This window comes from Hylobates moloch, unplaced genomic scaffold, assembly GCF_009828535.3.
Source record: "Hylobates moloch isolate HMO894 unplaced genomic scaffold, HMol_V3 SCAFFOLD_18, whole genome shotgun sequence".
Classification (NCBI taxonomy): domain Eukaryota; kingdom Metazoa; phylum Chordata; class Mammalia; order Primates; family Hylobatidae; genus Hylobates; species Hylobates moloch.
The window spans coordinates 38,524,289-38,540,038 of record NW_026652293.1 but is presented as its reverse complement, the minus strand read 5'-3'; the positions used below and the strand labels follow the sequence as shown (position 1 = coordinate 38,540,038).

The 15,750-nt window shown below is 36.0% G+C and overlaps 1 protein-coding gene across 6 annotated transcripts in view; it reads left to right on the top strand.

The window, feature by feature from the left end:
• The window catches only part of ATG4C (autophagy related 4C cysteine peptidase), an 83,892-nt gene that overhangs the window by 33,761 nt on the left and 34,381 nt on the right, over positions 1–15,750 (top strand). For all 6 annotated transcript variants that reach the window (XM_032136658.2, XM_032136657.2, XM_058430551.1 and 3 more), the window contains 4 exons: positions 330–563; positions 2,748–3,078; positions 4,875–4,945; positions 12,752–12,888. In XM_032136658.2, the coding sequence (XP_031992549.1) occupies positions 330–563; positions 2,748–3,078; positions 4,875–4,945; positions 12,752–12,888 (773 nt within the window). The remainder of the gene's footprint in view (positions 1–329; positions 564–2,747; positions 3,079–4,874; positions 4,946–12,751; positions 12,889–15,750) is intronic.

The following is a 15,750-nucleotide window of genomic DNA, read 5'->3' as shown; positions in this document are numbered from 1 at the left end:
CACGATCTCGGCTCACTGCAAGCTCCGCCTCCCGGGTTCATACCATTCTCCTGCCTCAGCCTCCCGAGTAGCTGGGACTACAGGCGCCCGCCACCACGCCTGGCTAATTTTTTGTATTTTTAGTAGAGACCGGGTTTCACCGTGTTAGCCAGGATGGTCTCGATCTCCTGACCTCGTGATCTGCCCGCCTCGGCCTCCCAAAGTGCTGGGATTACAGGCCTGAGCCACCGCGCCCGGCCCCGTACTTCACATCTTAAGACAGTAATGATAACGTTTGTTACCGTTATAGACATTTCTCTGGTTCCTTAGACCATATGTTTATTTTTTAGATGAAGATAAAACGTTACCTGCAGGATCGGGATGTACAATAGCGGATCACGTAATTGCAGGAAATGTAGAAGAATTTCGTAAAGATTTCATTTCTAGAATATGGCTGACCTACAGGGAAGAATTCCCACAAATAGAAGGCTCAGCTTTGACAACAGACTGTGGGTGGGGCTGCACATTGAGAACTGGCCAGATGCTCTTGGCTCAAGGACTCATACTACACTTTCTTGGTAGAGGTAAATCAAATTTCTGTTTTTTTGTTTTTGTTTTTGTCGTCGATATTTTTCCATTTGAATTCCAGCTTACAAACTGCATGAAATTCCCTGAGGTTAATTTCTTGACTGTGAGATTTTCTAAGGAGTTGTAACTGATTTGGTGTCTTGCATTTTTTTTGAACTGGGTCAGATATGACTTATATGTAAACTTTCCTGATTCCCTTTTCAAAAATGCAGGTTAAATATAGCTGTTATTCTTGGTCACCATTATGAGTTAAGTTAGTTCAATTTTTAGTACCGTTTGGATTTTATTGTTGTTACTGTTTCTTTCCTTTTGGTTGAAATCTGGATTATCTCCAGTTTAGTTAAGTCCTGGGCAGGTTAATAACAGTGACTTTGGGGAGATATGTAATATTTTTTAAATTTTAAGAGACTTTACTCTGGTTTGTTTATTTTCTCCCTGCATGTCAATAATGGTTTAAAAGTATTTTTATCTTTATTAGTGTGATTATACTCTATTAAATCGATTAGACATACTCTTTCAAATTAAAAAAATTTTTTTAGCAATAGGGTCTCACTCTGTTGCTCAGGCTAGAGTGCAGTGATGTAATCATAGCTCATTGCAACTTCAAACTCCTGGACTCAAGCTATTCTCCTGCCTCAGCTTCCTGAGTAGCTGGGACCACAGGTGCATGCCACCATGGTTAGCTAATTTTTAAATTTTTCTGTAGAGATGTGGTCTCACTATGTTGCCCAGGCTGGTCTTGAACTCCTAGGATCAAGTGATACTCCCACCTTGTCCTCCCAAAATATTGGGATTACAGGTGTGAGCCACTGTGCCTGGCACTAGACATATTCCTAATAAGGTAATCATGCAGTTTTAGACCCTAAAAAATGTCATTGATACTTAACTTACATATATATGTTTTTCCTAATGTGCCACCTTTGTGTTAGTCCATTTTTAATAATGTGTACATTTGTAGGAATATTTTAGTTTACAATTTTAGGATATCATATTTGATTATTAAATATTGTCAGATTTTTATAAGTGTTAAGACAGTATCCCTACAATGCATGGCATATATTTAGTAACTTTTTTGTAGAGATTATTGATGAGATTATTTAGACGGAATCTTTATTGAAGAATGGTGTTGAAAATGTAAGGAAAATACTTTTTAAACTGGTTTTCTGGGGTGATTTATTTATAGTCTTGTGCAGTCATGGGCAAGGATTGGAATATTTTTCAGTCCTCACTAGATCTCTGAATCTATGACTTATTTTGTTAACTTAAAATTACATGCATGTTTGGGGATTGTCTTGTTCTTCAGAACAGTGACATAATGGATATATTTGATTTTTCAAGGTCTTTGATCTTTTATGATTTCATTTATTAACTATTAGAGAATTGTTATTACTCTGTTAATAATGATTAAGTTATTCTGAAGAAACGTACAGGAAAATATTTTGAAAAAAATTTAAAACTTCCATGGTCAGACTTCTATTTTAACATATAATCAAAACATCCACTTTCTGAAGATATCTTCTTATGAGTATCATAAATGTTAGTAAATATGTTTATTGTGCCTTTGGGTAGTCAAGACTGGATGTTTGATAAGCAGTCTGATAATGAAATACAAAAGCCTTTATCTCAGCACTGTCAAAGAACAGAAAAAAGAGCATCTGGGATTGTCCTTTTTTACCCAACGTTACTATTTTTTCTTTCTTTTGTCTTGTATTTTTGTAATTTTTTTCTTGATTATATGAAATTTTGGAAACTACAGAAAAGTACAGAGAATAATACCATTAAGGTATAAACATCATTGATATTTTGGCATATTATTGTCTTGTACCTTTGTTTTTTAAGCAGTTTTATTGAGATACAACCTATATACCATAAATTCACTCATTTCAAGTGAATAATTCAGTGGTTCTTAGCATAGTTATAGAGTTCCACAATCATCACCATAAATCTAATTTTACAACATTTTTATCATCCCTTGAAGAAGCCTTGTACTCATTAGCAGCCACTTCCAGTACCTCTCCATAAGCAACCATTAATCTACTTTTTGTTTCCATGTATTTACCTATTTTTGAATTTACTATCTTAGTAACCCAAATGACCTTAAATGCTACATATTTATTTTAGTAGAATTGTTAAAGTATCTGTTTAAAAGATCTGAACACTTTGCTTTGGAACTGCTATAGCTTGGACCTGGCCTGATGCTTTGAATATTGAAAATTCAGACTCTGAATCATGGACTTCCCACACTGTCAAAAAATTTACTGCATCATTTGAGGCATCACCTTCAGGGGAAAGAGAACTCAAAACCCCAACAATTTCTCTGAAGGAAACAATTGGGAAATATTCTGATGATCATGAAATGCGAAATGAAGTTTATCATAGGAAAATCATCTCTTGGTTTGGTGATTCCCCGTTGGCTCCTTTTGGCTTACATCAACTAATAGAATATGGAAAGAAGTCTGGGAAAAAAGCAGGAGATTGGTATGGACCAGCTGTGGTTGCTCACATTTTAAGGTAAAATTGTTTTAAAAGCTTTCTTCTTGTGACAAAGGTCCTCGGGATCAAGAGATACTGATTTTTGCAATGTGTATATATAATTGGAACTTTAAAAGTCTAACTGTATGAGAATGTTCATAAAGACGCTTTCATTTGCCAGCAGGGAAAAAAGAAGACATATTGCGACTCTAGTTACATTTAATTTATTTACTGACAAATTTTTCTTCTCTTTCTCTTAGGTATAGACATCCTAGGTCTCTTTCTAACCAGGTGTTCATTAGAATACCTTATTGAAATGCTCTAAACACTAACATCTCTTTCAACCTTGGAACATGCATAACATTATAGTTTTTTTTAATAGTGTAACCTGGGGGCTGTAATGTACTGATAGTGTAATGAAATGTCAAGAGCTAAAATTGATGTTTTCAGCATTTCTTTGCACACATCAAATTCTTGTGAATTGTAAATGTATGGCACTATTAATATTGTAATTATATCATGGTAAAAGTAAAGGATCTGTGACATTCAGGATAGTTAGAAAAAAGTTGAAAGTCAAATTTCACTTTACTTCAGCTTTTTATGTACCATTTATTTTGATACCAAGTTTTTAAAAAAATTATCTTATTTGTGTGTGTATCCCATTTTTGTTATAAACTAAATCATTAATATTTCATATCAGTATAGCATGTTGTGATTTAAATTTACTCCACTTAAAATCATATATAAATTTGAAGTCATTACAAAGCATTTTTTTGCATATTAACATGCTTCTATATTTTATAGGCCAGATGCTTACAATTGGAAAGTATTTGCCTAATGTTATTGATTTGATTGTTAATAATATATCAATTCCAACTTGGTATGACATTTATAAAAGCATAATCATAAAAGCATAGTTTCTACCCTTCAAGATGTTCTCTACTCCGGGGGAGAGCAAACTTTCTGTGAAGTGACAATAGTAAATATTTTAGGCTTCACAGGTCTTGTAAAGGTTTCTGTTGACCATCTTTCCTCTCCCTCCAGTCCCTTAAAACTGTCAAAAACCATTCTTAGCTTGCAGATGGTACAAAAATAGGACACAGGTTGTATTCAGCTTATGGGCATAGTTTGCCAGTCTTTCTTCTACACTAACACATGGGAACATGAATAATAGGGCATTTTCAATTAAATAATTACATATATAGTTAAATAAAATTATATTTCCACAATTTGCATAATCACCGTTTACAGATGTTGTGATTTTTTTCACATCATGTACACCATTGAGAACATTATACTTAGGAATATTGTTTAATTTACAGTTTTACTTATATAATTTCAATACTTGAAATTAGGAAATTCATTTGTTCAGGTCTTATAGGTTTTTGAATGAAGGAAAAAAGTCATGCTGTTGTTTAAAGAACGAACAGTTTCTTAAGTGTGCCAGAGGACAGACACAGTAATTGACTCCCAGTCAGTAATCTAAGTTAATTTGCAGCAAATCTTGCAGCATATTCATACCACTGGTAAGGTGAGTGGTTGAGAGAAATCCTTCTTTTTGGAGGGAAGGGAGTAGAGCTTTATACCCAATAATTTTTTAAATGTATTTTGTAATTTGTGTTTTAATGTTCTTTGAGTAATTTAATGTAATATTCAACTTTGAAAATTTTAATCTGATGTCTGATACCATTCAGATAATAGTTTTTGACAGCAGATACTATGAGTTAAATAGGAAAGTCACAAAACTGCTGGCATTTTTTCCTTCTTAAATTAAATCTTTAGTTGCCAATAGGAAATGTTAGCATTTTGAAAGATAATGCTTGTTATTTTCTCAGAAAAGCAGTTGAAGAAGCAAGACACCCTGATTTACAAGGAATAACGATTTATGTTGCACAAGATTGTACAGGTAAGGAATGTATATAATTCTAATCTTTATTTGTTTTATTTGGTCATACTTTTTATATGTGTTTAGCTTATCCCAGTAATACTGTAAATGATTATGAAGGTAGGCACCATGTCTTATACATTTTTGTTCCTAAATGTAAGCACTTAATAAAAATATTTTTTGATTGAATACATATTATGAATTTTTAGTTGTGATATTAAATTCTCAAAGAATTTCAGCATTTCAAATAACTACTTTAAAAGAGATAGGTAGGAAAATTTAACATAGGTATATACTTGGGCTGCATGTATGCTGGGTACCATTTCATTGGTGGATGTGTTTCAAGGAAAGAAAATTCTTAGTGTATCTTATGAGGAATTGAATATATTTCTCACTAATACTTCAGTAAATCATCTACTAATGATGCAGCTATTGTCCAGATTCGCTTTGTTTTATTGTTTTGGGTCTTCTTTTTGATGATCACTCTATACAGGTTGAGCATTTTTTATCCAAAATGTTTGAGACCACAAGTGTTTCCGATTTTGTATTTTTGGGACCTTTCAATATTTGCATTTACGTAATGAGATATCTTGGGGATGGGACTGAAGTCTAAACATGAAATTCATTTATGTTTTGTATACTCCTTATACACATAGCCTGAAGGAAATTTCATACACTATTTTTAATAATTTCGTGCATGAGACCAAGTTTTGACCATGTTTTGATTGCAACCCATCACATGCAGTCCCATGTAGAATTTTTCACTTGTGAAAAATGCTGTGCTCTAAAAGTTTTAGATTTTGGATTAGGAATGCTCAACCTGTAGTAATTTTGAAACTTTGTTGCGGATAAAATAGACACCTCAATTCTTAAAAAAATAAAAATGGCTTAGCCACCTCATGCTGTTAAGTGTTTTTCTTACAGGAATACTGTTACAATGATAAAATATGTTAATGTTTTAGAAAAGTTAAGTATACTTTAATCATGTTTTAATACAAGAGTATCTATAAAATGCTTAAGGTTACACTGATAACCACCTAGTGTTTGTAGTATGTAATAATAGTTACCAAATATTCATGCGTTTTTGTTTGGCCTTGTAAAGAAAGACCAATATCCATAATTATAGCCATATAAAAAGAAAAGGTCTAAATTTTCAGATAAGTATATGAGTTTTGCAAGTACTGTGTTTGTTTTTCAAGTAGGAAGTCTTGAAAAACATTTGCTGTGTTAAATAGTTCTAATTAAGCCTAAGGATGTACCTAAACAAGTAATCGTTAAATAAATGTATGAATTTACCTTTTGTGCTTTTATTGACACAGTCAGCCTAGATATTTGTTACATATAATTAATTAAGCAAACATTACAGTGTTCCTTGTTATAGAAATGGTTTGTGTAATTTGAAGTAGTTCTTAAAATTTTTATCATTCATGTTTAAGACTCCTAAAGGGAGAACTTGTATTTGTATAATTTTGATAGACTATGGGATTAGGAATTAAGTGAGACCAGACTCTTATCAATGATTTTTTCCCCCTCTATCTTCATTAGTGTTTTTAAAGGTTTTGTTTTCTATTTATTTTCTCTTTTTCTTATTCTGTGTTGTTTTCCTTTGTAATTGCATCTATTTTTATGGCTTTAAATACTTAGGACTATGTACTCTATACTAGGACTTTTAAAAATACATTTTTAGAGCCGAGCATGATGGCTCATGCCTATAATCCCAGCACTTTGAGAGGCCGAGGTCAGGGGATCACTTGAGCCCAGCAGTTTGAGACTAGCTTGGGCAGCATGGTGAAACCCCGTCACTACAAAATATACAAAATTTAGTTGAGCATGGTGGTGACATGCCTGTAGTCCCAGCTACTCGGGAGGCTGGGGTGAGAGGATCACTTGAGCCCTGAAGGCAGAGTTGCAGTAAACTGATATTGTGCCACTGCACTCCAGCCTGGGCAACAGAGTGAGACTCTGTCTCAAAAAACTACATTTCTAACCCTACCTGAGTCAATATGTGATAACTTATATTTTCTGCCACCTTTCTAATATCTCCACTTACGTATTCTACAAACACTTCAAATTCAGCATGTTTAAAAGTACACTTACTGTTTCCCTCGGTCCCACCCCTTTTTCTATTTTCTCTTGACTAATAGTGGCATGTCCACATATGTACTCAAGTAGTAAGTAGAACCCACTTATTCTTGACTGCACTTTCATTGCTTATATTTAGTCAGTCAACGCTTAAGAAAATGTTCCTGAAATCTGTTCTCTCATCTTCATTCTCGTTGATTTAGATTAGACCCTTATCTCTTGCTTGGACTTTAGCTTGATTTCCCTACCTGTCTCTCTTCCCTTTTTTGGTCCATCTGATCAAAAGAAACTGATCATGTCCCTTTATTTACAAACCAATGACTGCCCATTAACTAGTCTTATGTTATCTTGGCATATGAAGCACAATGAAGTCCTTTATAATTTGTCCCGACCTACATTTCCAGCATCACCTTCCAACACTATCTTCCATACACAGTACACTAAAGTATTTTCTGCCCTCAGGCCATTCCTTAGACATGGTGTCATTATCTTTTTTCCCCATGCCTTTGTGCATATTATTGCCTCTGCTTGGAATGCTCTTTATTATTAGAATGCCTCTTGTTAGGTCTTATTCATTCTTCAAGAACACGCACAAAGGTTACACCTTTGGCAGTCTTTCCCAACTCTCGTTAGGCAGAATTAGTTTACCTTTCCTCTATGGTCTGTAACATTTTGGAAATACTTCTATTAAATATTGTACTTGTAATTCACTTGTGATATCACCTTATAATTGTTTGTTTCTTGTATATAATATCAATGATTGTTGAGGTAGCAGGTATAGAAGTAAGGTATCAGAATCATTTGGTTGAGATTCGCTGCTGTAATGAGCCTCTGTTACAGAATTGGACTATGTCACAGACCTTACATATGTATTGGAAGTGAAGGAAAAACACCAAACATTTGGGCTAGACAGTCTTTGAAGTCAGGATCTTATTTATTTTATACCTCTCTAGTGTAGAACACATCAATAAATAGCAGGTCCTCAATAAATGTGTGTTGAATGAAGACGAAGGGTAAGAATGCAATCTCTATCCCGATGAGGGAGAACTGCTGTGGCATTTTTGTAGCTTTGGTTTCAATTGACTATGGGAGATAGGGAAGTTAGGTGAAGAGAAGAATTTGATAGTTCAGTCTGAATTTGGAATTTAAAGGAAAGAACTGGGAGAGAAGTGGTAGAATTTCCTGTTCGGCTCAAGATCAGAAGAGTTTCATTCAACTGACAAGGAGTATGGGTGTAAAGTATGTTTTGAATAAAACTACTTTAATTTGGATAAAATAAAATTTTGTCTGTATTTGCTTCTACCAAATCCTACTATTTTCTCTTGAACTGTGGTACTTAGACTGTCATACCCACCACCATACCAGAACTGCTCTTTTCTCTTTCTCTCGCTCTTTTTTTTTTTGAGACAGGGTTTTACTCTGTTGACCAGGCTGGAGTGCAGTGGTGCGATCATAGCTCACTGTTACCTCAAACTCCTGAGCTCAAGTGTTGCTCCTGCCTCAGCTTCCCAAGTGACTAGCATTAAAGGCATGCATCACCATCCCTGGCTAATTTTGAAATTTTTTATAGAGACGAAGGTCTCGCTGTGTTGCCCAGGCTGGTCTTGAACTCCTGGCTTCAAGTGATCCTGTTGCCACAGCCTCCCAAAATGCTGGGATTATAAGCGTGAGCTGGCCGGGCATGGTGGCTCATGCCTGTAATCCCAGCACTTTGGGAAACCGAGGCGGGGGATCACAAGGTCAGGAGTTCGAGACCAGCCTGGCCAATATGGTGAAACCCTATCTCTATTAGAAATACGAAAATTAGCTAGATGTGGTGGCAGGTATCTGTAGTCCCAGCTACTCAGGAGGCTGAGGCAGGAGAATCCCTTGAACCCAGGAGGCAGAGGCTGCAGTGAGCCAAGATCGTGCCACTGCGCTCCAGCCTGGGTGACAGAGGGAGACTCCATCTAAAAAAAAAAAAAAAAAAGCGTGAGCCATTGTGCCCACCCCAAAACTGCTCTTACCAATAATTTAATCTTTCCAAGCCTCGCAGTAACTTCTCAGTTCTCATATCACACAATCTGTCAGTAGCATTTGACACCGTTGACTCTTTCCTCTTCCTCCTTACAACATTTTGTTTACTTGATTTCTGGACACTACTCTGTAGATTTTCCCTCTGCCTCCTTATTCACTCCTTCACAGCCTCGTTTGTTGGTTTTTCATCTCCTTGATCTCTAAAAATGTCATGTTTTAGTGCTGAGCCTTTAGACTTCATCTCATCTCTTTTTCTGTCTATACTGATTTGAATTCACCAAGTCTCGTGGCTTTATAATGCAGATAGTAATCTGCATGTTGGTAACTCCCAACTTGATAGGTCCATCCTAGTCCTCTCTCTAAACTCCAGTTCCATGTCCCTGTCCCTGTCTACTCAACCTTTCTGTTTACCTAAAAAATATCTCAAACTGAATTCCCAATTCTCTCTCATATATTTTCCCCTCCTCCAGTCTTCCATGTCTTTATAAATGGCAGCTTTCTTACTCTGTTTGCTTAAACCAAAACCCTTCAAAACACCTGTGAATCAATTTTTTCTCTCACATCTTACATTTAATAGTGAGTCCTTACTTTATCTTCAGATACATGAACTGATCACTTTTTTTTTTTTTTTGGAGGTGGAGTCTCGCTCTGTTGCCCAGGTTGGAGTGCAGTGGTGCGATCTCAGCTCACTGCAACCTCCGCCTCCCAGGTTCAAGCGATTCTTCTGCCTCAGCCTCCCAAGTAGCTGGGATTACAGGTGCCTGCCACCATGCCCGGCTAATTTTTTGTATTTTTAGTAGAGACGGTGTTTGGCCATGTTGACCAGGCTGGCCTTGAAGTCCTGACCTCAAGTGATCCACCCACCTTGGCCTCCCAAAGTGCTGGGATTACAGGTGTGACCCACCGCGCCTGGCCGAACTGATCACCTCTACGTGACCACTCCCTATTTTTTTTTTTTTTTTGAGATGGAATCTAGCTCTGTCACCCAGGCTGGAGTGCAGTGGCGCAATCTCCACTCACTGCAAGCTCCACCTCTCGGGTTCATGCCATTTTCCTGCCTCAGCCTCCCGAGTAGCTGGAACTACAGGCACCCGCCACCATGCCTGGCTAATTCTTTTGTATTTTTAGTAGAGACGGGGTTTCATCGTGTAAGCCAGGATGGTCTTGATCTCTTGACCTTGTGATCCGCCCACCTCAGCCTCCCAAAGTGCTGGGATTACAGGCGTCAGCCACCGCGCCTGGCCGACCATTCCCTATTTTTACAGTTACTACCTTTGTTCAAACCACTATCATCTCTTTTTTTTTTTTATTATACTTTAAGTTCTAGGGTACATGTACGCAACGTGCAGGTTTGTTACATATGTATGTATGTGCCATGTTGGTGTGCTGCACCCATTAACTCATCATTTACATTAGGTATATCTCCTAATGCTATCCCTCCCCCCTCTCCCCACCCTGTGACAGGCCCTGGTGTGTGATGTTCCCCACCCTGTGTCCAAGTGTTCTCATTGTTCAATTCCCACCTATGAGTGAGAACATGCGGTATTTGGTCTTCTGTCCTTGCAATAGTTTGCTCATAATGGAAAGCCACCATCATCTCTTGCTGGATAACTGCAGCGGCTTTGTAACTGTTCTATGTGCTTTAGCCCTTGCCCCTGTAGCCTATTTTGGTTTTAGAGTAAAATGAAAGCAAGTTTATTAAGTAAGTAAAGGAATAAAAAAGTTGCTACTCCATAGGCAGAGCAGTCCCTTGCCTATACAGTCTATTGTGAACACAGGAAATGGGTTGTTAAACTGTGAGTCAGATGAGGACATCCCTAAGAAATTCTTCCATGGCTTCCCATCACTGAAAAACTGGTCTTTACAATGGCTTTCAAGAGTTCACACAATCTGTCTTCATTCTCCCCATAACTATAATCTTCTAATCCCATTTTTGCTGCTGTACCCCTTGTTTACTTCCTCCAGAAGACTGGCCTCTTGTTCCTGGGATGTGCTAATTATACTTCTGCCTTAAGATACTCACACTTTTTGATCTTTTAACTTGGAATGCTTTTCCTCTAGGTATCTATCTGTATTACTTGGTTTCTTTCTTTTGGTCGTGACTCAAATATTACTTTCTCATAAGATCTTCCCTGGCCACCTTATTTTAAATTGCCTCCCCCTCAGCATTTCCTGTTCACCCTTCTCTCTTTGTTTTTTCAAAGCATGCATCACCATCTCTATTTCCTCCATTAGCATGCATGCTCAAGGAGAGTGGGAATTTTTTTGTTTTGCCTGCTGCTGAAGGCCCAGTGTCATATAGTAGCTAGTTGTCAATAAAGTATCTATTGAATACATAAATCAGGTAGGTATTTTTTTTAAACTTTTATTTTAGGTTCAGGGGTACATGTGGTACTTGTTAGATAGGTAAACTTATGTCATGGGGATTTGTTGTACAGATTATTTCATCACCCAGGTATTAAGCCTGGTACCCAGTAGTTATTTTTTCTGCTCCTCTCTCTCCTCCCACCCTCAAGTAGACCCGAGTGTCTGTTATTCCCTTCTTTGTGTTCGTGAGTTCTAATCATTTAGCTCCTACTTTTAAGTGAGAACATGCAGTGTTTGGTTTTCTGTTCCTGTGTTAGTTTGCTAAGGATAATGGCCTCCAGCTCCAACCATGTTGCCACAAAAGACATGATCTCATTCTTTTTTATGGCTGCATAGTATTCCATGGTGTATATGTACCACATTTTCTTTAATCTGTGAGATGGGCACTTAGGTTGATTCTGTGTCTTTGCTATTGTGAATAGTGGTGCAGTGAACATTCGTGTGCATGTGTCTTTATGGTAGAATGATTTATATTTTCCTGGGTATATACCCAGTAATGATTGCTAGGTCAAATGGTAGTTTTGTTTTTAGCTCTTTGAGGAATTGCTATACTGCTTTCTACAATGGTTAAACTAATTTACACTCCCACCAGTGGTATATGAGCATTCCCTTTTCTCCACAACCTCGCCAGCATCTGTTACCTTTTGACTTTTTAATAATAGCCATTCTGACTGGCGTGAGATGGTATCTCATTGCACTTTTGATTTGCATTTCTCTAATGATCAGTGGTATTGATCTTTTTAATATGCTTATTGGCTACATGTATATCTTCTTTTGAAAAGTGTCTTTTCATGTCCTTTGCCCACATTTTAATGGGGTTGTTTGTTTTTCTCTTGTAAATTTGTCTAAGTTCCTTACAGATGCTGGATATTAGACTTTTGTCAGATGTATAGTTTGCAAATATTTTCTCACATTCAATAGGTTATCTGTTTACTATTTTGATAGTTTCTTTTGCTGTGCAGAAACTCTTAAGTTTAATTAGATCCCATTTGTCAATTTTTGCTTTTGTTGCGATTGTTTTTGGTGTCTTTGTCGTGAAATCTTTGCTTGTTCCCATGTCCAGGATGGTATTGCCTAGGTTGTCTTCTAGCGTTTTTATAGTTTTGAGTTTTACATTTAAGTCTTTAATCCATCTTGAGTTGATTTTTGTATATGGTGTAAGGAAGTGGTCCAGCTTCAGTCTTCTGTGTATGGCTAGCCAGTTATCCTAGTGGTATTTTTAACTTACTAAGACATTTCTGGTGATGCCAGAGATGAGATAGCTGGCTGTCCATTGCGGGGTGGAGGATAAATTTGGGTAAAAATATTTCTGAAAATCGCTTTTATATAAAATTTAATACATATTCATTATGTTTTTCTCAGTTTACAATTCTGATGTAATTGATAAACAGAGTGCTTCCATGACTTCTGATAATGCAGATGACAAAGCTGTTATTATTCTAGTTCCTGTTAGACTTGGTGGAGAAAGAACCAACACCGACTACTTAGAATTTGTGAAGGTATGAAATAAGTGCTGAATTTTTTTAAGGCAATACTAGCTAATATGAAAAATATAGAAGGTTTGCAATTTTTTTCTGTTAAATGAGTAGTGGTGATTTTGCAGTTGTACATTGTACGTTGTAAAGTTTGACATTAGAGATTTTAAATTTCAGTATTATAAGACCAATGTGAGTTGAAGAGCACAGTGTTCTATAACAAAATGAAAAGCCTTTTAATCTTTGTAGCTAATCAGGGAGACACAGGTGCAGCAATAATCATAACCTGTAATATAGTTACAGTTTCATTATTCTTATTTGTAATTTTAAGTATGTATCTTTATTCATAAAACTAGCATTAAACTATATCACATTAATTATTGAAAAAACTCTCTATTACTGCTATGTTATAATATGTTTCCTGTGACACCATGATGTCAATAAGAGATGAGATTATTTATATAACTAGAAATAATGAAGATATGAAGATAGTATTTGGAGGAGTTCCAACTTTGTTTTTTTCATTTTAGCCAGTTAAAAGTCGGTTCTTTCTTGGAGCACATTGTGTGGTTTCTTGCACCAAAAGAACCTGTGTAGTTATGGTATCTTGTTTTGGGCACCAAGACATTCACATATGATAAAATACCTTGGAAATAGTTTCTGATTAAGGCAAAAGTTTTTAGTTTATTTTCATAGTTTCAATAAAATTCTTCATTTTTTAGTAGTCTCTTTTTGCAGCAATAGTTGGAATTCTTCTTTAAATGGAGTGTTGTGGGATATAGTAATGTTGAAATAAAGTCTGAATCTGTCTTTTATGATTAATAACAATTTGTTCCCTCCATGAGGCATTAATCCATATTATAGTCTCTATATATTTAGTTAGAACATCTATTCTCAGGGTAGATTGTGCTAATTCTAGAAATCTAGAGCAGTTGTTTTTAACATATGATACATGGAAGTTTTTTAGTTGGTATACTGGCTTTTCTTAGTAGTTACTAAAATTTTGGAAGCACATTTGTTACTAAGAGTAACAATACTGTAATATATCAATGACATATTAATCTTCCAAATAAAGGTAAGGTTTTGATGTCTGACATGTATCTTTAGTAGGGTTATTGGTGCAGTGTGAGAAGCTGTGAACCACTTCATCTAGAGAATCTGTTGAGGGCTTTGAGACTTCTGACATGTTGTCATCTCTAGGTGGGTTCTAATCAAATCTGAACTGGATTCTTTTTTGCCTTCTCTACTACCATGAGAAGATTAGAAACTGATGCAGTCTTGGAACTGATTCCTTTAGCCAAAGCTTCATTCCTGGTGGAATGGGTTTCAAATGCTTCAGGCATGTTTCATCTGGCTGAGGACTTTGCTATTTGGTGGTATTGATAGTATTCATTAGATGGTCTCACTGCCTAATGCTCTCGAGTGATTCATGGTTAATAGCTTAACCATGGTTTGTAGTGAAATGTAGCATTCTGCTACATTGTATGAGGAGAAGGAAATTTGGTGTGTGTTTTATTGGTCCTTACCACAGGAGGTTTATTTATTTATATTAATTTTTTTAAGGACCTGGAATGAGGAAAATCCAGTATGTTCTTTTTCTTCAGCAAGACAAATTAGGACTTTTCTTTTTGTAGTGAAACAAACTATGGTTAAGCTGTTAAAGTGAAGCCTCAGTATCTAACATATAGGAGTTACTCAATATATATTTGTTAACCCTAATTTGTATAATACTTTTCAATGTAAATTTATCTCATTTTGCCCTCACAGTAGCTAGGAACTGGATTGTCTTTATGAAACAGAAAAGACATAGAGAAGTTAAGTGATATATTCAAGTTCAGATAGCAAACTGGTAGCAGAGACTAGACTTTTCTTGACTGTGTTTGTTTTTCATATTTTTCTCTGAAACATGAACTTTTTGAAAGGTAACATTTTCTTGAGCTTCTACTAACTTGATTTACACCGTAGTCCACTACAGTGGGAGAGCAGTGACTATTGAAACATTTTGATTTTCCAGTTAGGTAAAAATGGCTGAAATGGTTAAGTGGAGTAGGTTATATGATAGGTATTATGTTTGGCCAGAGGGGATGGTTGAGTCAAACCCCAAATGAGAGCATGTAAAGAGGTATTCACTTAGAAGTGAAAAGGTAGTGTGTTCATTAGCCCTAAAAGAAAAATAACTTTTTTCTTTTTTTCATGTATGGTCAGCCGTTGTATTTTTTCCTGCCAAACCAATGTACGTTGGTGAGTCTAAAATGTACTGTTCAGTTCTATTTTTCAAATTTATTAAACAAGGTATTTCAGAGATAGTGCCAACATAGCATCCTGCTACATTGTATGAGAAGAAGGAAATTTGTTGTGTGCTTTATTAGTCCTTACCAAAGGAGGTTTATGTATGTATGTATGTATTTTTAAGGACCTGGAATGAGGAAAATCCAGTATGTTCTTTTTCTTCAGTGAGCCAAATTAGGACTTTTCTTTTTGACTGATTACTTCAGTCTTATTTATTGCTTCATGGATGCAGCTCAATAAATTTTCACCACTAGAAAAATAACTGTGAAGAAGCTCTTTTAGGAACTGAGAAGTGTTTCAATCCAAAGATACAGCCTCTTATATGTAATGGCATTCTAGCTCCTAATCTGCTTCTAAACGTTTATTACTAAACCTGGTCTAATGCGTTGCAAGGGAAATACAGATGTCAAGAACCAAAGTCTTTCTTCCATTACTCAGAACCATTCATTTTCTGAGGAGAGTCAATGACAATCCTTGCTATATTTTTTTTTCTTTTTTTCTCAGTTGTAAGAGACATAGAACTTTCACTGCCTCACAGGTCTCTATGATACAAACATTGCATTCCAACTGATCAGACTGCTTCAAAGTAAGGCACTC